A 24,298-nucleotide genomic window follows, 5' to 3' on the forward strand; every position below is an offset into this window, starting at 1 on the left:
GATGAGTTGGGGGGGGCTCCCACCACCTGACTGTGGTGGTGGTCAGGGTGTCATGGCTACAGTGTATATTTTTATGGGCAACATATGTTGTTTCTAAGTGTCGTCAAGTCAGTTCCGACTCATAGCGACCCTGTATAATGTTTCTGTGGTGAGTGTGAACTGACCGTGTGGTCCAGTGTTGATGCCCCAACAGAGAGTTGTGCCTTATTTGTCATCTAGACTGTGGGGTTCCTACCCTGGCTCAGACCTCTTACCTAGCCTCACCAGGCCCAAACCACTTAGCTTGGTCTCAGGCCAACAACCCCAGATAGGAATGGCCGGGACTCCTGCTCTCTGGCTGCCTCTGAGGAGCCCAGCGTGTTGAAGCTCTGTTCCAAATGACATAGAGAAGTGAGTAAAAACCAGTGTGGTTTAATAAATAGAACATGGTTCCTGTACAAGCTCTTCACTGTGGGTCCCAGGACCTGGGGAGCCACAGCGGATGAGGCCGGAGCCGAGTGAACGCTGCAGTTTCCCTGAGGCGACAAGTCACATAGCAGTAAGAGAACACCGGTGGCATCTGGCCAGAACCCCTACACCTGGGTGTTCTCGGCCCTGCGAGCTCGACAACTGTACCGTTCACAGAGTTTCAGGAGCTCAGACAGGAGGAAGACGGAGGAAGCCAGGCCAGTTAGAAACACCAGATCTGCCGGAGGGAGACAAGAGTCAAGGCGCCACATTGGGAATCCAGTGTGGGGGACAAAGACCCTGAGCTGTCTGGGATCACAGTTTTCTGTCCCTCCTAGGGCACCTTGGCTCTAGGCCCAGGTCCACTGTAATTCCTGGTGTCACTGCTAGTCATGATTACGTACAGAGTCTCCTTAGGGGTGAGGCATCCTTTTAGGGATCACAGTGAAAGTAGAGCTGAGGAGCAAGGCCTTGCTTACGTCTTGCTCACTGCCAGCTCTGCCTACCCCCTCCCTAGTTCTCCAGGGCCCACTCACCCAGCACGCCCAGATTCTCCGTCTGGAAGACCTTCTGCAGCAGGGGGATATAGATCACAGCCAATTGCCCCAGGAGGGAGCCAAGCACGGAGAAGAGGAACATGCGGTTCCTGAGGAAGCCGATCTCGCAGATGAGCTTGGTCTGCAGGGAGGAGGGGATGGACGGCGGCTTGCACACAGCTCCACCCCTGCCCTGCTGACCGTCCTGCACTAGGCAGGGGTGCTCACCTGGGAGCGGCAGGTCAGGGCGTTGAAGAGGTCAAACAGCACGAAGCAGGTGAAGGTCATGGTTGTGGTGCGTGGAGTGCTGGCCTTGTCTTCCGGGATCTGAGAGCAGAGGGAGACAAACCCATTCACAGTGACCCTGAGACACAGCAGACCTGTTCCCCGGGGGGTGGGGATGGGGGTTTCCATGGCTATGGATCTTTATGGGCTCAGACTGCTTTCTTTTCATCCTGCAGAGGAGACGGGGGGTTTGGACCACCGACAGTGCAGTTAGCAGCCTAACCTTTAGCCCAGTGCCCCTTCCTCAGATGAAGTGTGTTCTATGTGGAATCTTCTAGGGGACACTTGGACAGGAATGAATGAAGGTCTCCCCCCTCCTCCCAGGCCCATGACTCTGGCCACTTTGCCTGGGTGGGACAGAGGTGATGCTGCTTCCTCCAAATAACGGGGTCACTATCTCCCCAGGAGCTGGGATTGGGTGCCCTCGAGTGGATTCTGACTCAAAGTGACCCCTGGTGAGACAAGACCTGCCCCACAGGATTTTCTAGGCTGTCATCTAGGCCCATGGGTCTAGGGGTACACCACAAGGTGAGACCCAGTAGGACAGGCCTGGGGACCCACGTCCGAAGTCTGAACTGATGTCCATTCTGTGGTCAGGGGCTGACTTCGTAGCAGAATCCTCTCCCCATGAGGTCTCTTGAGGATGAGACTGGGCTCGATGAGAGAAGCTGGGGCATCCCGAGAAGCTCACATGCCAGACGTGAGACCCACTCTCAATGGGCAGGGCCGCCAGGGGTCTGAGGGTCTCTCCAAACACTAGACTCCAATAGCCATAGTGCAGGAGCAAGATGGTGTGGTCTGGCTCCGACTTATAGGTACCCCATGTAGAGGGTTTCTGAGGCTGGAGATCTTTAAGGGAGCAGACACCCTTATCGTCCTTCTGAACTGTTTACCAGGTGGGCAGCAGTCCACTGTGTGGCCTTGGAAACCCCGTGGGGCACTTGTCCTCTGATTTGGGTCTGGTCTGTAGGGTTTAGACCCTAGGTGCTCCGTAGTGTACTTGCCGGCTGACGCTGGGATTTATCTGCAGACTGTAAATCAGTGTTCTGTCAGTGCCTGGGGAAGGCTTGCTCACCTCCTTCCAGAAGACGAACAGGGTCCCGCTGATGATGATGGTGGCAGACAGCAGGATCTTCAGGACGAGGGCTCGGCCGAGGATCGTGTCCTTGATACTCCTCGGTGGCTGTCTCAGGGTGTCCCTGTCCACAGGCTCCATCCCCAAGCTGTGTGGAGTGCAGGCAGGAGGAATACCAGGGGAAAAAACAGGCAACCAACCGTGTGATACCCCTCACTCCCTAGCCCCCCCATGTACTGACCACACTGGGACCGGGAGCCCCTTGGCCAGAGAGGGAGCAGACACCCACTCTGTGGAGACAGCTGTGGTCAACTCCTCCCTGGTCCAAGCTACTTAGGGAGCCCATGCCCACACTGGGCTTTCAGAGGACACAGGGATCTCATCCCTTCAACAGCGAAAACAGTACCAGCTCCGTCTAAAACCACACCTACTATGCACTCCCACAGGGCAAGATGCCTTGCTCCAACCACAGAGGTCTCCCTCTGCCAGTCATTGCCAGAGCACCTCGTGTGTTTCAGGGGACCCACCTCTGGGCGGGCGGCCCATCCATGATGATGTTGATCCACAGGATCTGCATGGCGTTGAGGGGGTTGGGCAGGTTGAGTACAGTAGACAACGTGATGAGGCTCAGGGCAGAGATGCTCCTACAGATGCAACAGTGAGCACAGCCCGCCCTACACCGGTCACACTGGCCCCACACAACCCGCCTGCACTTACGTGCTCAGCTGGAAGCGCACAAAGTTCTTGATGTTATAAAAAATCCCCTTGCCCTCCTCCACGGCGTTTCTGGAAAACAGGAGGGAGCGTTTATTCAGAGGCAGCTCTGGGGGCTCCAACTCAGACATAGTATTGTGCCTGGCACTGTGCTCGCCTCCCCCCACCTTTAAATCACTGAAAAACTTTAAGCCTTTCCTTGCAGTAAAGCACGGCTACCTGTCACCGCTCACAGACACAGTTCAGAACAAGGAGGGAGGATGGCCGGGACAAGGAGGGAGGTTGAGAAACTTACACTTGTGGTTTTAGAAGGCTATACATAAAAGCCCTTTAGAAACGGGATCTTGAGTTGCTGACAAGAGTAGAAAATGGTCTAACTGCTCCCTTGTTGGAGACATTTTTAATTTAAAAGAACTAGAAGGCTGTGTTTAATGCTACATGAGAATCCTTTCACCAAGTGGACAAACCTCATGTTCAGGCTGCAGGTGGTGAGTTTTTCTACGCCAGCCCCTAGAATTCATGCCTGTTAGTGACCCCCCCCACCTCTACACTAGACTCCCACTTGCCATTACAGCACCCCCATGTCTATCATTTCCCCCTTCTGTTGGCCATACAACAATGGTTCCAGGTTCTTTTTTGAGTAATGTTGGCACTGGGAAGGCAGATCTCTAGGGCGGGTGAGCCAGTCTCTGCCAGAACACCCCTAACCCTGCTGCTGGGTCATTAACCCTAAGATTCACCAGCCACAAATGGACCACCGTTGAGTCAGTTCCAACTCACAGTAACCCTGTAAGACAAAGGGGAATCCGTATGGGAGCCTCGCCTTTCTCCCCTAGTGGCTGGTGAGGTTGGCCCCCTGATCCTGTTTAAGGTGGTATTTGGGACCCTTGTGCTGTGGGAGCTGGCCTGAAGCCCCCTCTGTCCTGGGCTGCACCACTTACATGATGGCCGTGAAATCATCGTCCACCAAGATCATGTTGGCGGCTTCCTTGCTGACGTCTGTTCCCGTCTGCCCCATGGCAATACCGATGTCTGCCGACTTCAGGGCGACTGCGTCATTCACCCCATCTCCCGTCATGGCCACGATCGCCCCCGACTCCTGCAAGGCCTTGGACAGAGGGGCATGATCAGACCCACATCTGGGACCTTCCTTCCTCCTACCCCCGCAGCCTACAGCCAGCCAGCCTCAGTTTCTCCATCTGAAAATGGGCCCTACTTCCTAGGGCTGCCGTAGGACCTGAGTTAAGACACTAAATGTGTCCACCACATCCAACGGCTCTGGAAATGTTACCTGTCACAAGTAATACGCAACCTTCAGTGACACTCCTGAGCATAAGTTGAATAATAGATGTATTGCTAAAACTCAAAACCCCCCCAAAGTAACAGAAAAAACAAACTCAACCACCCAGGGTGGGAGAACCAGCATGTGTACAGGGTTCTTCCGGTGAAATGTTGTGTCTTTTAGATGTACCATTAGAAAGCTATCTCTCTACTAGATGCTTGCTGAGGACCACAATGGCTTGGCTTCAAATCCCAAACATGGGAGGTGACTCACACAATTCACATTGTCCCCGTTTTACAGGTGAAGAAACTGAGGCTCAGAGTTAAATTGCAAGAGGTACCCAGGTCTGTTTTCATCTTTCACTTTCCTTCAGCCCATTCCAACTCCGATTCTCAGTGCCTGGAGGTAAACGACTCTCCAGGTCTCTTGCCTTCTCATGATAGCACCCCAGTTTCCTTGCCACAAGTCCACCCAGGGAGAGCACATATGTCCCAGCATTCCTTGCAGCAGGACATGGCCACATGACTAAGTGGAGCCCCCTGACTGTGGGAAAGCTGGCTTGAGTTGTAACCACCACTTGGGATTTAAGCCCCGTTTTGAGGCGGCCCCGTGCCCTGAACAGTGGTCTGGGGGAGACAAGTTTGGGGCCCATGCTGCGGCAGCAGAGTCAGCCTGCACCCCTACCTTGATGATGCGGAGTTTGTGCTTTGGGCTGGTCCTGAAGAAGACAGACACCTGGACACACACAGCAGAGCGTGTGTGACCACAAGGCTGGCACGCACTACTCCACAAACCTGTCACACAGGCCCCACCCTCACATGGACCCCCACCCACGTGGATCCCCGAAACGCAGGTTCCCCGTCACGTAAGGCTCCCCTCACAAGACCCTGATCACCAGCATCTGTTACACCAAGGAACACTCAGGGACGCCGTCTCACACAGGCCCCCATCTACCTTTCTGACGCACTCAGCCAGCTGGTCCTCTTCTGTGTATTCCAGCTCCTCCCCAGACATAGCGCTGATCTGCCCATTGCACAGGCCGATGCTTCTTCCTTAGGGAGAACTATCCTGAATGTGTGCTGTACCTTTGCCTCCTCTGGTCAAGAGTAAGCCTCAAGCCGGAGGGCAAGAGCTGGAGGTGTCCCTGCTACGTGCCACCCCGTCTCCTACATAGTCTCCACTCTGGTAACAAGGGTCTCGCCGAGGTCACGCCACTGAAGAGAGGGACGGGAGTCTGACCCAGTGTTGGAGCTTTTCACAACACCAAGCTGCCTTGAGTCCCAGAGGAAGTGGGGTGCTAGCTCTCTGCTGATGAGACTAAGGGTCAGAGTGGCTCAGTGAAATGACCAGAGGGCAAGTGAGATCGGAATGGCACACTGGGCACGATGCTCCCTGTCAAAATGAAACAGAACTCCTGGCACATGGTAGACAACCTTTCCCCATCTGGAGAAACATACCAACACTATGGAGACGTGAACTCCTTGAAGGAGAAGTCTAGGCCTGGACCCTTCTGGCCAGGTATACCAAAGAAACTGGAGTTAAGTGCCCTCGAGTTGGTTCTGACTCACAGCAACCCTCCATCGGGTTCCGATGAGAGTCTGGTGGATTTAAACCCCCTATCTTGTGGTTAGCAGCCCAGTGCTGACCCTAGAGCGCCACACCTGGACTCCTTTTGAAAGGGCGGAGGAAGCTTTTCTTGCTCAGGTGCGCCCTCTCCCTTCCCGGTTACCTATGGCCAACGCTGTCTCCAGAGCGTCTCCTGTGATCATCTTCACTGACACGCCTGATTCGCAGAGAACCTGCACGGCTTCCTGCACACCGGCCCTCGGAGGGTCGATGATTCCCACGAGGCCCAGGAACGTCAGCTGCCCCAGCTCGGGCCCAGACGACAGGGCCAGTACTGAGGAGACACGGGGACAGAGAGGTCACAGGGTGGGGGCGAGCCTTAATCAGCCTTTCCAGCCTTAAGTGATTTGGTTTTAATGTTAGGAGACAACTTCCAAGAGTACATGGAAAAAAATACCTCTGTCCTATTTCAATTCCATTTTCATAGACTTTTTAAAGCCCCATTGTGAAAGTTGACCAGCTAGGAGAGACGTATGCTTTCGACTTGTTTACGATGAGCAGCAGCAGCTGCAGATGTCGCCAGCGTCTACGGCCTCCTCATACTTTAACAGATGAGGAAACTGAGGCACAGCCTTTACCTGTGGGCCAGTGTCGACCTTCAGTTTTAGCTCTTTGCTACCAAGTCAATTCCAGCTCCTAGAAGCCCTACAAACAGAGTAGATGGCCCTGCAGGGTTTCCTAAGGTCCCATGGAAACTGACAGTCCGCTGTCTCTCATGCAGAGCGACTGCGTGTGTTTGAACTGCCGACCTTGGGGTAATAGCTGAAAGCATAACTGTTGCTGCACCAACCGTCTTGGGACCCTGAGACGTGTAAAATGCTTCTGCAGGGCAGGGACACAAACCCTCACTAGGAAGACATGCTGCATGGCTCAGCATTTACTGAGAGACCAGATCTCTGCCTCCCTGCAAGCCTGTCAGCATTTCTCCTCTCCAACAGGGAAAAACCCAGCAAGCAAATCAGCACAGTTAGCGGGACGACCTTGTGCTGCCACCACAGAGTATGAGTAAGCCGATGGGAGACGGAGCTGCTGTCTTATTGGTACACTGGAAATGTCAACGTGACGCGCCCACCTGGAGCCCCGGCTCCAGTCCCAGTCACTGACCCCGCAGGCCCAGTGTGGCCATCCTCTTCTCCTCCTGCTCGCACAGTGACTGCTGCTGGGGCGTCAGGGGCAGCGAGATACCCCCATGGTTGTACATCGTACAATACCGGATCACTTCCTCCAAGGCCCCCTTCAGGAAGTAAATGTCTTCCTGCTCCTGGAAAAAGACCAAAGATGGAAAAATACTGTCACGGGAGGCTGAGCAAGGGGACCGTTCACTTTGTCCTGCACAAGGGATGGTCACGAGGAAGTGAGTTCTTACATTGGTGGCCAGTGGGCCTGACGCTTGTGCCTGCACCCAAATTGCTGGACCCTTGCTCCCCGAGTTCCCCATGTACTTGGGTCTGGGGAGGAATCTGAGGGCTGCATTACCACCAAATGCCCAGGTGATGGGGATGTGTGGCTGGCCCAGAGACCCGACTTTCAGAACCACTGTGTTAGATATCGTGGCCAACTCAGAGTTTCTGAAAAGCAGGGGGTGGGTTTGAACTGCTGACCTTACAGTTACCAGTTCAGTGCTTATCCTACAGGGCCACACAATTAGCATGTATTTGGACCCCAAGGAATCCTGGGAACGAGGTTGGTGGTTTAAGTTGATCAGCGGCTCCACAGAATAAAGACCTGGTGATCTGCTCCCACAAAGCAAGCCCTCTGGGGCTGTTCTACATGGTCACATGGGGTCGCTGTGAGCCTATCAACTCAAGGGCACCCAGGAACAACATGAGGAATAGTTCAAGGACTTGCAAACTGTCGCCTTGGCATCTGACTTCTGCGTTCCGTTTTGTGAGGAATGTGAAGGGTCAGAGGGGCGGGCAGACTCACCTCGTTCTTCCGGCTGCACCGCACTGCCATCCACTTCTGTTCTGAGCTGAATGGGATCTCTTTTTTCCTTACGTAGGAATCTTTGACATCACTTAAGCCCATCTATAATGACAGAATGACAGGCTTTGGCGCAAAGTCTGTCCACTTAACAGTTTCTTCAGTCAGACCATTACGGACAGACGGGAAATCCTAACACTGATCCCACTCCTAACACAGGATGCGAAACCTGCGGGCTCCCACACCAGCTTTTGGTGGCAGATAACCATCAATGGCTGATGATTTTGGAGGCAGATAACCAGTCTCCAGGGAGGACGACGTGGCAATCTGCTTCAGTCACTATGACGGCCTTGGAAACCCAGTGGGGTAGTTCTTCCCCGGCCTGTGGGGTCACCAGGAGCCAGGATAGACTGGACAGCTGTGGGTTTGGTTTGGGTTAACCCCTTAGTGTCACTGGAGCATGAGTAACATGCACACAGCTAGCGCTCAGCCCTTCAGCTGCTATTGCATCTACACGGCACATCTTAAAATCCCAGGCCAGGACCCCAGACTAGTTACGGGGTGTGTTTAGAGTTGTAATAAGACAATCACAAGACTTCCGTTTCTGTTATAAAAGTGCCATCACGTCAGTTCTGACTCAGTGACGCCGTGTAAGGTTTCTGAGGTTGTAAATCTTTGTGGGAACAGAAAGCCTCATCTTTCTCTCACAGAGCAGCTGGTGGGCTTGAGCCACCAACACTGTGGTTCACAGCTCCAGCGCTTATCTTGTGGAGTCGCCATGCATGCTCCCCCTCCTCCTGACTAGGCCACTGCTTTCTGTTGATGCAGTGGGCACTTTAGAGGGCGCTTAGCTTGGAATCCTTGTGTGGTGTACATTTAATGTACTCGAGCGTTAACTGAAAGGTTGGAGGTGCAAGCTCACTCCGAGGCACACATCAGAGGAAAGGTCTGGAAATCAGCTTCCAACAATTCAGCTAATGACAACCTCACGCCGCATAGAATCAACTCAATGACAACTGGTCTAAGTCCCATTCATTAGTCCTGACATTCCAAGGAAGGGGAAGAAGACGTGGGATAATGTCGCCATTTCCTTTACTTGGACTTCGTAAGGGGACACTCAATCCCCACTCATTGTCCCACCCAGCAGGGGCTTTGAAATGTCCCCCTGTGGAGATATAGGCAGGACATGGAGATGAAGGGACCAGCATCTGCTCTCCCATGCAGAGAGGACATGGGCACACCTGGACACAGCCAATGTGACTCGGGAGGCAAGCCCAGGAGCACACAGGGCTCTAATTATCCAAAAATCTCTACAAAACTTCTACAGCTCCCCAACAAAATGACAAACAGCCCAATCAAAACACAGGCAAAGGATTAGAACAGGCATTACACCCAAGAGGGTATTGAACACATGAAAAGATGCTCAAAGCTATTAGATGGTGTTGGATGCCACCGAGTCTGTTGTGTGCGACTCTTTATAGGGTTTCCAAGGCAGCTTCATGTTTTTCTCACGGAGCGGCTGGTGGATTCGAATTGCCAACCCTGACTTAACAGCACAACACATAACCCACTCCATCACCAGACATGAGAAAGATGCAGCTCAGAACTCCGACGCAATACCCCTTCCACCCAATCAGCATGGCCGTGACCAGAAAGCAAGAGGAGTTGGTGAGGATGTGGAAAAGCTGACCCTTCACGCATTAGAGGCAGGAATGCAAAATGGCGCAGCTGTTGTAGAAAATAGTTTGGTGGGTCCTCAAATAGCTGACTAGAGAACTGCCATATGATCCAACGAGACGTGGAGGCAGGAACACAAACCTGCACCCCAATGTTCACAGCAGCCTAAAGGTGCAAACACCATGCTGAGTGACAGCAGTCAGCCACCAAAGGACAAATACTGCAGCATCTTACGCTGATGAAATAATATACAGAAACCCAAGACAGTGGTTACACAGTGGTTACCGGGGGTGGCATGGGGGGGGGGGTATTTTTTTATTAGAAGGTGTGTTTCTGTGACTGATTTGGGGGAATGATTTGGAAAAGGCCAAGACGGGTTGCACAACTTGAATGCAATCCATATCACATGCAGAAATTGTTGATGCGCTCCATGGTTTGTTGAGAATATTTTCAACACAATAAAAATTTGACATCACCGAAGATGGACAACACGCACTGCCCAGTATCTCAGAGCCCCGACTTCACCCCTCATCACCCTTGACCGCTGGTGCGTTGTGATCCACCTCCCATCATTTGGTCAGCTGGAGCTTTTATTTTGCTACCCATCTCAGAGCGAGAGAATGCCCAAAGCGGACCGCAGGAGTCCTACCTTCATGGCCAGGGCTATCAGAGCCCCCTCTGTGGGCTGTCCCAACACTGTGTTCTTCCTGACAATGGCATTGTTGGCCACACAGCCAGCCTGCAGGAGAGAAAGGCCCCATGGATCCGGTGAGTTCTCAGAACCAACACTCAGGGAACCTGGGTCCCCTTGGGCATGTGTACAAGTCAGATGCTGCAGACTTGATCTAACATTTGTGGGACTAGAACTGAAGGCATGAAAGGAGGAGATGAAGGCTAAGAAGGGTTAGGGGTTATATCACACAGAACTTGGAGACTAGATTTAGGAGCTTGGATTATGTCCTGGGATGGAAAGCCCTTGGTAAAGCTAGAAGTAAGGGGAGAACGGGATGAGTTGTACATTCTAGAAAGATCCCTCAACAACAAGATTGGGGACTAGGGGGCACTACAGCGAATGTTTGCTGGTTTTTTAACAGGTGTGGTTCTTGAAACATAGGCCTCAGTCTGTTTGACACCTTCCCTGTTAAAAGGTAGAGTCCAGGTTCCCTTGAGTGTGTGCTAGACTTCAGTGACCTGCTGCTAACAAATCAACTACCCATTTGTCAGTGTGTTATACACTGTGGTGGCCTGTGTGTTGCTCACTGGTATCTATAACACAGCTGGGACACCCAGAGTGGACCGGTTCCAGGAGAGGTTTCACACAAAGACAAGCCAATCGACTTTTGAAAATTAACCAATGAAAACGTTATGGGTCGGCAACAGAACCTTCCGGCGTCTTGTTTCGGAGGAATCAACTGTTGGAGGAGGGTGGTGGTGTTGGTGAGGTGGTGGAGTCGCAATGCTGGAGGACCAGACGACACTTGGTTGTGTTGTCCAGGGGGTCACCGTGAGTCTGAGTTGACTCAAGTAGTGTCAGTTGTCCCAAAGTTGTCACGGAAGGCGGCTATGCATGTGTGTAAGGGGGTGACTGACTGCTGACAGGGACAGGTTGCCTTCGGGGAGACGAACATGTTCTGGAATTAGACTAGGGGCGTGGAAGCTCCTAAAGACCACTGAATTGTACGCTGTATAAGGGTGAGCTCTGCAGTGTGTGGGTACTATCTCAGTAAGAAAATTAGGTCAAAAAACACAAAGAAAAGCAAACTAACAAACAAGACCATTGGTTTGCTCGGCTTTCCTTCTGGTCTGGCCCGGTGCTCTGAACACTCACTAACATCCCTCAGGATCTGCAAACCATGAGCTAACAGGTGCAACTGCAAGGTTACTGAGATGATGAAGTGGGGCCAACTGAACGTCAGGAGGCCTCACTGTGTGGGAAGGAGCAATGGGCAGAGTGCACGATGGGACCAAGTAAAACTCTAAGTCATAGCTGCAACAACGCTGTCATCTGCAGTAGCATTGGCTCTGATGCAGGGCAACCCCATCCACACAATGGCATGAAAGGCTAGCATGATCAGATGCAGTGATCCATAGGGTTCTCCTTGGCTGATTTTTGGGGAGAAGATCACCAGGTCTTCCTTCCTACTTAGTGTGGATGCTCTACCCAGCATCACAGCAGCATGTATGCCTCTAAGGACACACAAGTGGGGGCTAGGCATGAGGTGCACTGGCCGGGAACTGAACCTGGGTCTCCCAGACTGGAGGTGAGAAATCTACCACAGAGCTCCGACCATCCTAACGGGCTGATTATCCAACGGTTTACTCTGCAACATCCACTGAGCAGCGACTCCATGGGGGCGTCTCTTACCTCTCCAGCAGGTGGTGACAATGGAAAATGTTCTTCTGTTACCTCTTGGGGTCTTTTTCCAGTCCTATAACTCCACACCCTAACTGCTGGGGTGACCCAATCACCTCCCCAGTTGGTCCAACAGCTATTCCTCTTTTCAGAGAAATCACCATCAGTCCTATCTTAAATGCATATTACCAACTCTGGCACTTTTGACTCTTACCTCCACTAATTTTCCCACTGAGACATTGGAAAATTCCTTCAGTACTTCCTTGGATGGTAACAGACACACACTCCCATTGCCATTGTACCCGACCCCACTGACCTGCAGGGAAAGACAGAGGGAAGGTTGTCACCAGAGGCAACAACATTGTCAGCAGCATGCGCCTCCCACTGACCCCAAATCTATCTCCTGAGTCTCAATCCTGAGCTCCACATGGACTAAGCTTTCTGTCTGAAGATGTTTCCCTGTAGGATTATTTACTAATTAGAATATCTCATCTACTAACAATACTGCCATGTTTGAGCCAATTGCATGGGCTGCTCAATGGAGCATTTTCAGCTGTGAAAATGGTGGTTAAGAAGATCAGGTAACAATATAGAAGACTTGCGCTCCTAAACAGGGTCAGCAGACTTCCTGTTAGTCCTACCTTTAGGATGTTCACAAGAACAATTTTTATTAAAAAAGAGGCTATTTTTAAGTCAGTAACATTCCTTGCCATTCCATGCAGTAACGAGTTAATGCAACCATTCAAATGTACTTTTTCCTTGGTTTTTACAAGTTTCCAGGTGTCCTGCCTAGGCATTCAGGGTTTCTACCTGGTTTGGGTCACTTCAGTTTAGTAATGTCTAAACCTGAATCAAACAGGAAGACCCAAATGTTTAAAATTTGGGTGAAATGGGATAATAACAGGAACAGGGAGAAGTTATGAGTTGAGGCCCTGGAATAAGAGACTCGGGAGAGTCGTGAGAACTTTCAGGAGCCTCAATTATTCCAAGATTGTGGAGAGGGACACGCATTCAAACCAACACAGTCAGCCGCCACCTTTGATCTGGGCACTGCTGTTTCCCATGATGAGGGCAAGAGATGTGGCTGCTTAGCAACGTGCAGCTGCCCTAAGAGGGAGATTCCGGTTCCCCTGTTCTGCATTCTGGCTATCATTCCGGCTCACCCAAACTGCAAAACTTGGGGTCTGTTCCAGTGTCGCTGCCTTAGCCATGACCGAATAGGACTGAACCAGTTCGAAGCCCTGGGAAACAAGGGATCTGGCAGGGCAAACCTTCCTTTAAACCTCATCGGTTCTCACGGGATTCACCTCAGCGTGGAGCCCATCGGACGTCACCAGCTGGGTCACTGTCATCTCGTTGGCTGTCAGAGTCCCCGTCTTGTCAGAACAGATGATATTGCAGCAACCTACGACCCGCAAACCCCAACAGTTTGTGAAGAGACAAGTCACCCCCACTCTCAGCCTGACCTACTATGACCCCAAGCCCACGCCTCGCTGGAGTCCCTTGAGGGAACCCTGGTGGCACAGAGGTTAAGCGCTCGGCTGCGCACCACAAGGTCAACAGGGCAAACATACCAGCCACTCCCATACGGACTTAGTCTCAGAAACCATACAAAGGGCTGGGTTTACTTTTAGAGTCTCTCAAATTGCCCTGATGGTTCAGTGGCTAAGAGCTCATATGCTAAGCCGAAGGTCAGCATATGACCACTAGCTGCTCCACAGTAGAAAAATGAGACCATCTGTTTCCAAAAAGATGTATATAGCCTTGAAAACCCTAAGGGCACTTGTACTTGTATTCTGCCTTCGGGTTTGCTGTGAATTGGCATTGACTGGGCAGAGGTGGGTCTGGTCTCCAGTCCCTCACCTAGCGTCTCCACAATGGGCAGCTTCTTCACAATGACCCGCTTCTTGGCCATCCGCAGGACTCCTAGGACCAACGTGACCATGACCACAATAGGCAGGCCTTCCGGGATAGCGGCCACTGCCAGACTGGGGAGAGGACAGATGGGTCACATTCCACATTCCACCCGAAACCACATGAATCCTAACCGTCTGCATCCGCTGTCCGTCTCCTCCTGCAAACACCTGTTCCTCGAAAGGCATCTCCTCCGCCAGTCATTCACACCATAGTATGAACTAGTCCATCTGCCAGGCTCCCTCTGCTGCATTTAAATTCTCCTTTACTGGAGGGAAGGAGGAGCCCTGTGGTCACAGTGGTTACGTGCTCAGCTGCCAACTAAAATGTCAGTGGTTTGAACCCATTCATTGCTCTGTGGGAGAAAGATGAGGCAGCCGACTTGGAAGATTTGGTCTTTTAAATAAAGTTCACGCTAAAGTTAAGCAATGGACTGCTAACCGCAAGGTCAGCAGTTCAAACCTGCCAGCTGCTTCTCGAAAACCCTATACAGATTACTATGGGTCGGATCCAACTATATGGCCCTTAATAACAAATCATCTCACCGTGTACGAATGACTAACATATTAACATATAGGGTATAGAACAACCCCTGAGACAGTGTCTCCAAAACAAATCAGCGGAGCGTCATTCTGCGTAACACTGCATCGCTGACCTCTATGTGTGAAGTGACTTTCATCGATCCAAGGAGCTCCTGGGGTTTTTTTGTTTTTTTTTTTTTAGAAGTGTTTTGAAGAAGGAAAAACCCTGGCCACCCACCAAGAGCATGATGTCATCTCATCACAGCCTGCGGAAGTGGAGGTTTGCCTTCAGAGAAGTGAAACATGAACAAGAACATGCATCTCAGAACCAGAAACACGGCCCCAGTGCCCAGGGAACATTCAGGGACAGGCTCTGTAAGGCAAGGTCACTGATAATGCCCGGTTTCCAGGGTGAGGACAAAACAGCGCCCTCGGTGACATGCTGCCAGCTGACAAGATGAGCAAGACGGTGCCTTGCAGGTGGTTGTCAAGGAAACTTCCATCCCCATCTGGTGTAGGAAGGGCATTCTTCACACGTACCTGGATAGCTTCATAATAAAGCGTTAACTCACTAACGAACAAAGACCGGAACAGGCCAGGACAAGGAGAGCAAGCATCCCTCAGAGACACTGGGTTCAGTTCCAGACAACCACAACAAAATGACTATCACAATCAAGTGAGTCACGTGCATCTTTTGGTTCCCCAGGGCACGGAAGAGTGATGTCTACACTACATCATAGTCTATGAGTCCTGGTGTGGCAATGCAGGATAAACACTGGACTGCTCACAATAAGGTTGGTTGTTCAAACCCACAGCAGCTCCTCGGAAGCCCAACACAGGGTAGTTATGAGTCTGAAGGGACTCAACGGCACTTTACAACAATCGTCTATGAAGAGTGTACTAACTTGATGGGAAGTTGATAATACTTTGAGAATCACCGAGATGTGACACAGAGACATACAGTGAATGCGTGCTATTGGAAAGATGACAGACAGACTGGCTCGACGCAGAGCTGCCACAAATCTCCAATTTCCAAAACACTTGCTATCTGTAAAGTGCAATCTAACGAGATGCCCTGGGGGCACCTTGAGTGTTACTCGTGGCCAGGGGCTAGGGATAAAGTGTGACAACAGACAACACACAAAGGAGCCATCATTTCTACCTTCTAATTCAGTGGGTCACCGGGGCTTCCAGCTTCCACCAAACACTGCAATACCTCACCCAAAGTAACAACCAGTGCCAAGAACAGGGCTCTCAGCTGCTCGCTGAACATGGCAAAGTGGGGTGAACATGGCAAGAAATCACAAACACTGGACTCACAGGGACTGGTGGCACCCCGAGACCGCGTGCCTCAGACACACACACTTCAGGCTGAAAACGGAACTTAGCCTCCTGGCTCAAGTTTCCACCAAACGGTAGACAGGCTGTAACAATGAGAACAAAGACACCAGGGAGGTACACACGCCTTAGAACCAGCAAAATAGAGTGAAATCAGAAATGCCCAGTGCTACGCTGGGGAAGGAGTTGAAGGCAGTGGGCCTTTTTGTCCTTAACTGCTGACCTTGTGGACAGAGCAGGGCTGGGAGCCTCTTCTACAGCAGGCTTACCTGACCCCGATGGTGAACATGCTGAGTATCGGCTTCCCTTGCAGCCAGCCAGTGAACATGATCAGACCTGGAGGAAAACGAAAACAAGCGTGACTTCCCCGACGTCTGAATGCCCTCCACGCTCTTTTCAACACAGGGAGATGCTTAATAACCTGAAGTACATCCTCTTGCTTTTTAAATAAGGAAGATACTTTTATACCTACCAAAAACATGGCTTTAGGTTTGCAGGGAAGGAGCAAGTCAAGTTTCCAGGAAGAAACATGCACTCAGTCGATTCGGGCTGTTGGCGAGTATCTACGTATAATCCCCAAGTCTCCTCATGTGCTGACTACATCCCAATCCACCCACCGGACCCTGGGGTTGTGGAGGTGACAGACAGCAGCGGTCCCATGATAGGTAGGTGGGCTGCTATTGCTTTAATTAGTTTACCCTGCAGTTTTCATATTAATATGTTCTGGTCCCTGCTTTCTCCTTCACTGGTCATTTTCAGGATGTTTTAGGTCAGGCACTGACCCTTAGAATAAGGAAGCCCACTCCTTCCCATCCCAGAGGGACCCTGGAGGCAGAGGAAGGGGCCAGAGCAGAGCTTGGACACATGATAATCCATGAGATGTTCTGGGAATGGGGACAAGTTCTGGGAATGCCAGGCATGTCATCTGTGAAATGGGCATAAAGCTTCGGTCTCAGGGTTTACCAATCATGGCAACCTGTGTGTGTCAGAGCAGAACTGTGCTCTAAACGGGTTTTAATGACTCATGTTTTGGGAGGGGATCATCAGGCCTTTTTTCCTAGGTGCTCTGGGTAGACTCAAACCTCCAAATTTGTAGTTAGCAGTAAAGTACGTTAACCATTCGTACAGCCCATGGTAGGGTGGGTCATAATCCAGTCACAGTGAAGAAGAGACAGACAGACAGATGGAAGACGGAATGTGAGAGAACACATCCAAGCATCCAAAAGCGTAGGAACACCGGGGGCCACCAGCAAGCGAGAGACACAGGAGTGTATGGAGAAAACATGGCCGTGCAGAAGCCCTGACCTTGGACTCGGCCTCCAGACTCTGAGACAACACATTTGTTCTTGTGAGCCTCTCAGCCCGTGGTTTGACTCCAGAAACCCTACAAATTTAACAACTAAGGAAGTCGACTTCGACGTACGATGGCCCATCATGTGTCCGAGTAGAACTGTGCTCCGTTCGGTTTCCAAAGACTGATTTGTTGGAAGTTATTGCCAGGCCTTTCTTTGGAGGTACCTCTGGATGGATTTGAACTTTAAACCTTTCCGTTAGCAGGGAGCATGTTAACCGTTTGCACAGGACACCTGGTTTCAAAACATCTGCTTTTTTAAAGTGGTTTTCCCAAGGTTAACAAGAAAAGCATCAGAAATGTGTTGTCATGTGCCTTGCCTCGGGTGTACCGTGCAACCTTACCTCGAGGAATCAGACCTCACACGCAGAACTTAAACCACACATCTTGTCTTGTGGAACGGGGGGAGGGGGCTAATACTATCTTCCCTGGCAATCTGTCTAGGAGCGCATTTAGCTGGGATGTGTCCTTGGAGGTGCTGAGATGGGAAGAACAGAACTGCAGACTACAGCACCATCTGTCTCCAGAACCCTCAACTCTCTAGAGAAGGGGTAGGCATTTCATATCGTGCCCTCCCTGGAGCCTTGCCCACCACATCTTTTGCATTTCATACCTGTTCAGGTGTGTCTGTCCCCTACTGTTCTGGGCGGCGGGGGAATCCTTCAAAGGACATGGCCTGTGTTCTGCTCCTCTCTGGGGCCTAAGAAGACCTAGCACAAGGTCTGAAATGTCACAGAGATGGAGGTGATGGAGGTGATGGAGGTGATGGTGGTGATGGTAGTGATGGTAGTGATGGAGGTGATGGAGGTGATGGTGGTGTGCCGTGGAGTCAGTTCTTACTCATAGCAATCCTATATAGGGTTTTCTGAGGTTGTAAATCTTCATGGGAGCAGAAAGCCTCATTTTCTCCACGGAGCAACTGGTAGATTCGAACTACTGCCCTTGCGGTTTACAGCCCAGCTCGTAATCCACTATGCTCCCAGGGCCCCTTAAATGGTCACAGTATACTCTAATGAACTAGAGCACAACCAGGACTTTGAACCAGTTCAAACCAGTTTTGTCATCACTGTTGTGAAGGAGGGCTAGGTACACATTGCATAACCACCAAATCCATTGCCTGCGGTATTTTGACCTGAGTAGGAAACAAACAAGGAGCTTGTGTGGTGCTGTGGGTTAAGCACTGGGCAGTTCAAACCTGCCAGTCATTCCATGGGAGAAAGACAAGTCTGTCTGCTCCTGTAAATACCGCAGTCTCGAACAGCCCACAGGGCAGTTCTCCTCTGCCCTACCAGGTTGCTAGGATTTGGAACAGAATCGATGGCGAAGGGTTTGGTTGGGGTTCGATACCCAAGAGCTCTGGCCCACTCAAAGATGGCGGCCAACCATGCAGTTTTGAGTATGTGTCGCTGTCCACATTGTAGTTAACTGCCATTGAGTCAGTTCTGACTCATAGCGACCCTATATAGGGCTTCGGAGGAGTGGCTAGTAGTTTGGAATCACTGAACTTTCGGTTCAAACTAACTTTCTGGTCCAGTGCTTATCCTACAGTGTCACATCAGGACTGGGCCAAAATATCACGGGCACAGATTTGGCCGCTATGCAAATTACTTACAACAGCACTTGCTGGACCATTTAGAAGTGGATCCAAGTCCTGTACATATCCAAGAGCTGCTAGGAGGCTTCATGTTTCTCCCAAGAACTTTTTCTGGCTCCCGTTTCAGCTAGACACTCCACTGACTCCAGATCCCTGCATGTGTCAAGGGCAAAGACTTGCTGGTTTGTTCGTTCACTAACTCATTCACTTAACAAGTGTATATTGAGCATCTACTCCAGGCCAGATACCAGCTGATCCTGAAGGTCGGGAATGAAGGACACATGGAACCAGAGCTTGAGCACTGAAAAGGAGTCAGTGAAGGGACTATAGGGTGGCCTCACAGGACTGATGTTCAGGGTAAAGACCCGTGGGAAGCAGTTTGGTGTGTTGTCAAAGGGCTGGAAGCTCAAGACCAGGCCCAGCATACATCTTCTCAGTTGCTGATGAGGTGGCTCCAAGTCATGACCTCATGCATAAGACTGCACCACTGTGACTGATCAAGTTCACACTAGCTGGATTTCAGAAGCAGATCACCCGGCAGCCTTTCTTCCTACTCCTCCTAGTCTGGAAATCCTGATGAAACTTGCTGAGCACCAACTCGATGGAATTGTTAAGTTCCCACAGTAACCCTGTATAAGGTTTCCAAGGAGCAGCTGGTAAACTTGAACCACCAACCTTGCAGTTCAAATGACTTTGCAGTCTGATGCATTAGCCCACAGCACCACACCAGGACTCTGATGAGCATCATAGCAGCAGACAAACTTCCATGGACTGTTGGGTGGAGGCTGCTCATGTTGCACACGGACCGGGAAAGGAACCAGGTTTTTTGTGTGGAAGGTGAGATTTCTACCACTGAGCTTCCCCTGTGCCCTGCCTCAGTCTGCTCAGTAACACAGAAATGTGGCTGGGTGCGCAGGTAAACTACATTTCCCAGCCTTCCTAGTATTTAGGTAGACCATGTGACTCCAGCCTGGACAGTGGGCAAAAGTGAAGACTCACTTCGAGGTTCAGGCCTTATAAACGCCCCCCAAACATCTCCTTTTTCTCTCTTCTCCCATTTGTGGACTGAATAGGAAACTATGTCCCTCGCCAAAGACTAAAGGAAGGCAGAGCAACGCTTTGGTAGGAGCCTAAGATCCTGAGTCAGAGTTGGAGGTGAGCTCCCCAGAAAACCCAGGATCGCCCCCATGGTGAGAGCAAGAAGGGCACATTTATCAGGGTCATGGTAGCTGTCAGTAACCATCAAGTCAACCCCAATTCATGATGATCCCATTGGCACAAGACTTTCACTGGTTAGTTTTCAGAAGTAGATCACCAGGCCTTTCTTCCTACTCTTAGTCTGCAAGGTCTGTTGAAATCTATTCAGCATCCTAGCAACACTGATAGATGGATGGAGCATTGGCTGGAGATCACCCCTGGGTCTTCCTCAGAGCAGGAGAGAATTCTACCACTGAAAACACCAAGCCGTGTAAATGTGGGGGCTGTTAGTATGCCTGGTCTGAGAAGGACAGGAGTCTACATGTCCAACTCCAGTCCTCACTCAGGTAAGTGGCAGAAAAGCTGGGAAACAGCCGTGGCTGCCCCAGGATGGCCCACTGCATCCCCGAAACCCAGCACAGACGCAGCCTCACTGACCGATGATGCCAAACGAGAAGAGTGTCAGATGCTTCCCCAGCTTGTCCATGCTCTTCTGCAAGGGCGTCTTAGGTGTCTGAAGGGACAAGAACAGTTGGTCAGTGAGACGAGACACCAGCAAGCACCTCCAGCTTCTGTGAGACTTTCTTCAAAATGCTCCCCCATGTGGCTCTGTCTTCACCTCGGTGATAGAGAGGTATACAAGTGTGAAAACTCACTGGTCTTGACACTGCAGACCTGCCACCTTACTGTCTGTAGGTTATACTAGGGCAAACGCCCAACACATACTTTATAAACTACAAATAAAAACCTTAAATGTACATGCATTAACATTTACGGAGGAGGGGGGAACGGATGAAAAGGTGAAGTACAATGCATATCTAGGGCAGTGGTACTATCCTTTAGGACACTGTATGGAGGACACCTGACATTACACACTGTCAAAATCCATAAAAATAATGTTCCACAAGAGGGGTGAGTAGTGACTGGAATCTAAGAGCTTTCGAGCAGTCATCTAAGATACATTTTCCCACTGAGGGCATAAACAGTGAAGAAAAGGAAAGATTCAAGGAATCAGTGCAAAGGACTGCTGACCACATGAAGCTCAGCCTTCCCTGCCCTGAGACCAGAAGGTCTAGATGGTGCCCGACTATATCTATCAACCACTTGGGGATCACAAAAGACAGCTGTGATGGGGCTGATAAAAGGAGATGGGGATAGCACTCATGTGGCATACTACTGAATAACTGCTATCAGGACTGACTGTAAGGGTTGGAAATATAAAGGTAGACATTTTGTAGCAAAAGGAGGGGAGTGATTGACTTTGCAGTCCAGGAGCAGAGGTCCCTGGGACCATCAAGGGAGAAGAGAGGAGTGCGGGACCCTACCCAGAGAAGTAGTGACGCCAGAGATGGAGGCAGACACAATGACATGGAGAGATGGAGTGGCTGAGGACTCTAGACCCAGAGAGGGAGAGAGGCTGTGTGCTGATGACCGGGGGGCAGGTTGTTTAATGATGCATGGAGGGGATTGTAACCATGGCAATGTAACATACACGATAAGATGAATGTAAAGCTAATGTTCTCCCATGTAAACTATCACAAAATTCACAATAAAACATTGAAAAAAAAAAAGATGGCCGAGGACAGAGTGGGAGCAAAATGTAGAACAAAATTCAAAATCATAAAAAAGATTTCAGACTGGCCTGATACAGACCGAAGAAACCCCTGAGACATCTTTTGGATCTGAAACTGAACTCGTCCCTGGGGATCCCCTTCCAGCCAGACACTCAACAGTGAATAGTAACAACGAGGAGGAAAATGTTCCTTAGAAGAGTCAGCCGCAGGGGACCAAACGAGCAGCACCGGTCCAAAACCACAGTTCAGAAGGCAGGAAGGGGCAAGAAAGAAGGATGAATGGAAATGGGGAACCCAGGGAGGAAGCGGGAGAATGCTGTTACACCGAGGGAATTGCAATGAACACTCCCAACAAAATGCGTATACATTGTTGAATGGGACAGTAGCTCGCTCCGTAAACTTTCATCCAAACCACAATGAAATATGTGAAAAACCAAACTGGACAACACAGAATGACCCCTAGTGTGAACTACGTTGTGTTGTTGTTGTTGTTGTTCCTTTTAGTCGGCTTTGTCTCACAGCAATCCAACAGGACAGAGTAGAACTGCCCCATAGGGTTTCCAAAGCTGTCACCTTGACAAAAATAGACAGCCACATCTTTCTCCCATGGAGAATCTGGAAGGCTTAAAACCATCAACGCTTCATTTGACCACTGTGCCAACGTTCCTTCATGTAAACTACAAATGTTAGGATAATTCTGTATCGAGATTGGTTCAATTGTAACAGATTACCACAGGAATGGGAGATGGGAACCCAGCAAGGAAACCTGGTAATGTAGTGGACTGATTACAGGCTGGGCTGCTGACCTGAAGGTCAACAGTTAGAATCTACTAGTAGCTCCACATGGGGTTAAAAATGAGGGTTTCTGCTTCTGTGAAGATCTACAACCTGGGAAACCCTATACAGGGTCAATACAACTTGGACCCGACACCATGACACATGCCTACCACCATGGGAGCCTAGAACTTTTCTGCACAATTTTTCTGTAAACCTAAAAATGTTCTAAAAATATAAAAGTTCATTAAAAAGGCTAACTCTACTCACATTAACCACGCCACCCTCATTCCTAAGAGGTGGACAGAACTGCCAGTCTAGAAAAATCTCAACGCTCATGTTATAGGAAACCAACATTCCCATGGTGCCTTACCTCTTCAGCCTGCATCATCTTAAAGACTTCTCCAAATTGAGACTGCTCCCCTGTTCCAATCACGACGCCCTGTGTTCAGATGAGAGACGTGTGAGCTCGGAAGACTGGAGGTGTGCAGGGCAGGGAGGCCACAGCCCAGTGGGCCCCAGGCTCACCTGGCCTTTCCCACACTGTACCAGCGTGCCCATGAAGACGATGTTGCTCAGTGTGGTGAGGTCGCCCCCGCCAGGCAGGGGGCTGTCTGTCTTACTGCACGGCTCAGCCTCTCCGGTAAAACTAGACTCGTCCACCAAGAGGTCTGTCACCTGGCGGGGCAAAGGAAAGAGAATGGGATCTTCCCTCACATCCTGCAAGTTGGTGGCTTTAAAAGCTCAGAATGGCATTCAGCACCTTCAAGCTGTTTGTCAGTAGATGTCCGACAAGGTGCACACAGAATCACGGCTAGATGCTTCTAACAACTGGAAATGCTTTTCTGAACCACTCTGAATGTGAGGCTCTTTTTGAAAAACATAAAGCACCTTTGCTCTTCTCCTGACATACCGTGCTCTGCCTACCTGAGAGGTGCCCAGATAATCCACATCAGTTAAGTCAAGTTGGTATTAACAGCCTAATGTTACGCTGGAGTCCCTGGGTGGTGTAAGTGGTTAACGCGCTCACCTGTTAAGCAAATTTGACAATCGAGTCCATTCAGAGGTGCCTTGGAAGAAATTCCTGGTAATCAGGAAAAGCCTACGGAGCACAGTTCTATTCTGACACACATGGGAACACTAAGTACAGTTAACTCCATGGCAGTTGGTTTGATTATGCTATGTTAATATCCGAACACACACGCATATGTATCTGTACCTATAGCCATCCACCCCAAGGCAAGGAGAAAGGAGATGCTGACATTTAAAAATACCTCCTGTGCAGCAGGTCCTGGGCTAAGGACTGTACAAGACTTCTCTCTTAACCCTCACACCCTACATGGAAGATACCATCATCACACCCCCATGTTACAAAGAAAGAAACCGAGGCTCACAGAGGTTAGGAGACTTGCTAAGGTTATACAGCTAATTAGGGGCAGAGCAGGGATTTGAACCAAGGCTCTGGTTCCTGTCCTACACTTGTAACCATCTTGTAATATTCTCTCTTGACCACAGATCCAGGGGGTGTCACTAGAGGGCAGACTTTCTGACCAGAAGCCCAGACCTCCTTTCCATGGTAGAGCAGCCAGATTGGTTCTGAGCTATCTGCTTCTAGACTCTCAGTGTTTCAGAGAGAAATACATCCTGGTTCAGTTGAAGTCACCATAACTTCTTAAATATAGTGATTGACCGCAACTCCCAACTAACTTAGACTTTGCATTTGTACTTTTGAGCCTCAAGACACCAAGGAAATTCAGAGGTATTATGAGGCTGTTTAGAACCCACAGTGAAAAGAAGTATTAAAACCATGTTAGCCAGTCACACAGGCTGCTGATCCCATGCATCCTGGGCTGTGCAAAGTGGAGCCACATCCCTGTAACAAGCTGATAATTCATTTCCAGAAAACATGGTCTAAATGGAATATCGTAAAAATAAGACTTGGACAATAGTCAGAAAATAGTCACTTTGAGAAGTAAGGTATGTCTGACTCAAGCCATGGTACTTTCAATTGCATCCTACAAATGCAAAATTTGACAAAGAAAGGAAGACCAAAGAACTGACGCCTTTGAGTTATGTTGGTAAAGAATATTCAGTGTGGACTACCAAAAGAACTAATC

The 24,298-nt window shown here is 50.3% G+C and overlaps 1 protein-coding gene across 1 annotated transcript in view; it reads right to left on the bottom strand.

The window, feature by feature from the left end:
* Positions 1-572: 572 nt before the first annotated feature.
* The window catches only part of ATP2C2 (ATPase, Ca++ transporting, type 2C, member 2), an 82,550-nt gene continuing 58,824 nt past the window's right edge, over positions 573-24,298 (bottom strand). The window contains exons 9-28 of the mRNA XM_006860288.1: positions 22,710-22,859; positions 22,555-22,623; positions 20,272-20,347; positions 15,961-16,027; positions 13,782-13,906; positions 13,226-13,323; positions 12,133-12,234; positions 10,215-10,304; positions 7,892-7,993; positions 7,070-7,226; positions 6,069-6,239; positions 5,294-5,391; positions 5,024-5,074; positions 3,999-4,165; positions 3,061-3,129; positions 2,871-2,987; positions 2,344-2,491; positions 1,212-1,310; positions 984-1,125; positions 573-685 (exon numbers count right to left, since the gene is read on the bottom strand). Coding sequence (XP_006860350.1) covers positions 573-685; positions 984-1,125; positions 1,212-1,310; positions 2,344-2,491; positions 2,871-2,987; positions 3,061-3,129; positions 3,999-4,165; positions 5,024-5,074; positions 5,294-5,391; positions 6,069-6,239; positions 7,070-7,226; positions 7,892-7,993; positions 10,215-10,304; positions 12,133-12,234; positions 13,226-13,323; positions 13,782-13,906; positions 15,961-16,027; positions 20,272-20,347; positions 22,555-22,623; positions 22,710-22,859 — 2,211 coding nt within the window. The remainder of the gene's footprint in view (positions 686-983; positions 1,126-1,211; positions 1,311-2,343; positions 2,492-2,870; positions 2,988-3,060; positions 3,130-3,998; positions 4,166-5,023; positions 5,075-5,293; positions 5,392-6,068; positions 6,240-7,069; positions 7,227-7,891; positions 7,994-10,214; positions 10,305-12,132; positions 12,235-13,225; positions 13,324-13,781; positions 13,907-15,960; positions 16,028-20,271; positions 20,348-22,554; positions 22,624-22,709; positions 22,860-24,298) is intronic.

This window comes from Chrysochloris asiatica, unplaced genomic scaffold (assembly GCF_000296735.1).
Source record: "Chrysochloris asiatica unplaced genomic scaffold, ChrAsi1.0 scaffold00037, whole genome shotgun sequence".
NCBI lineage: Eukaryota > Metazoa > Chordata > Mammalia > Afrosoricida > Chrysochloridae > Chrysochloris > Chrysochloris asiatica.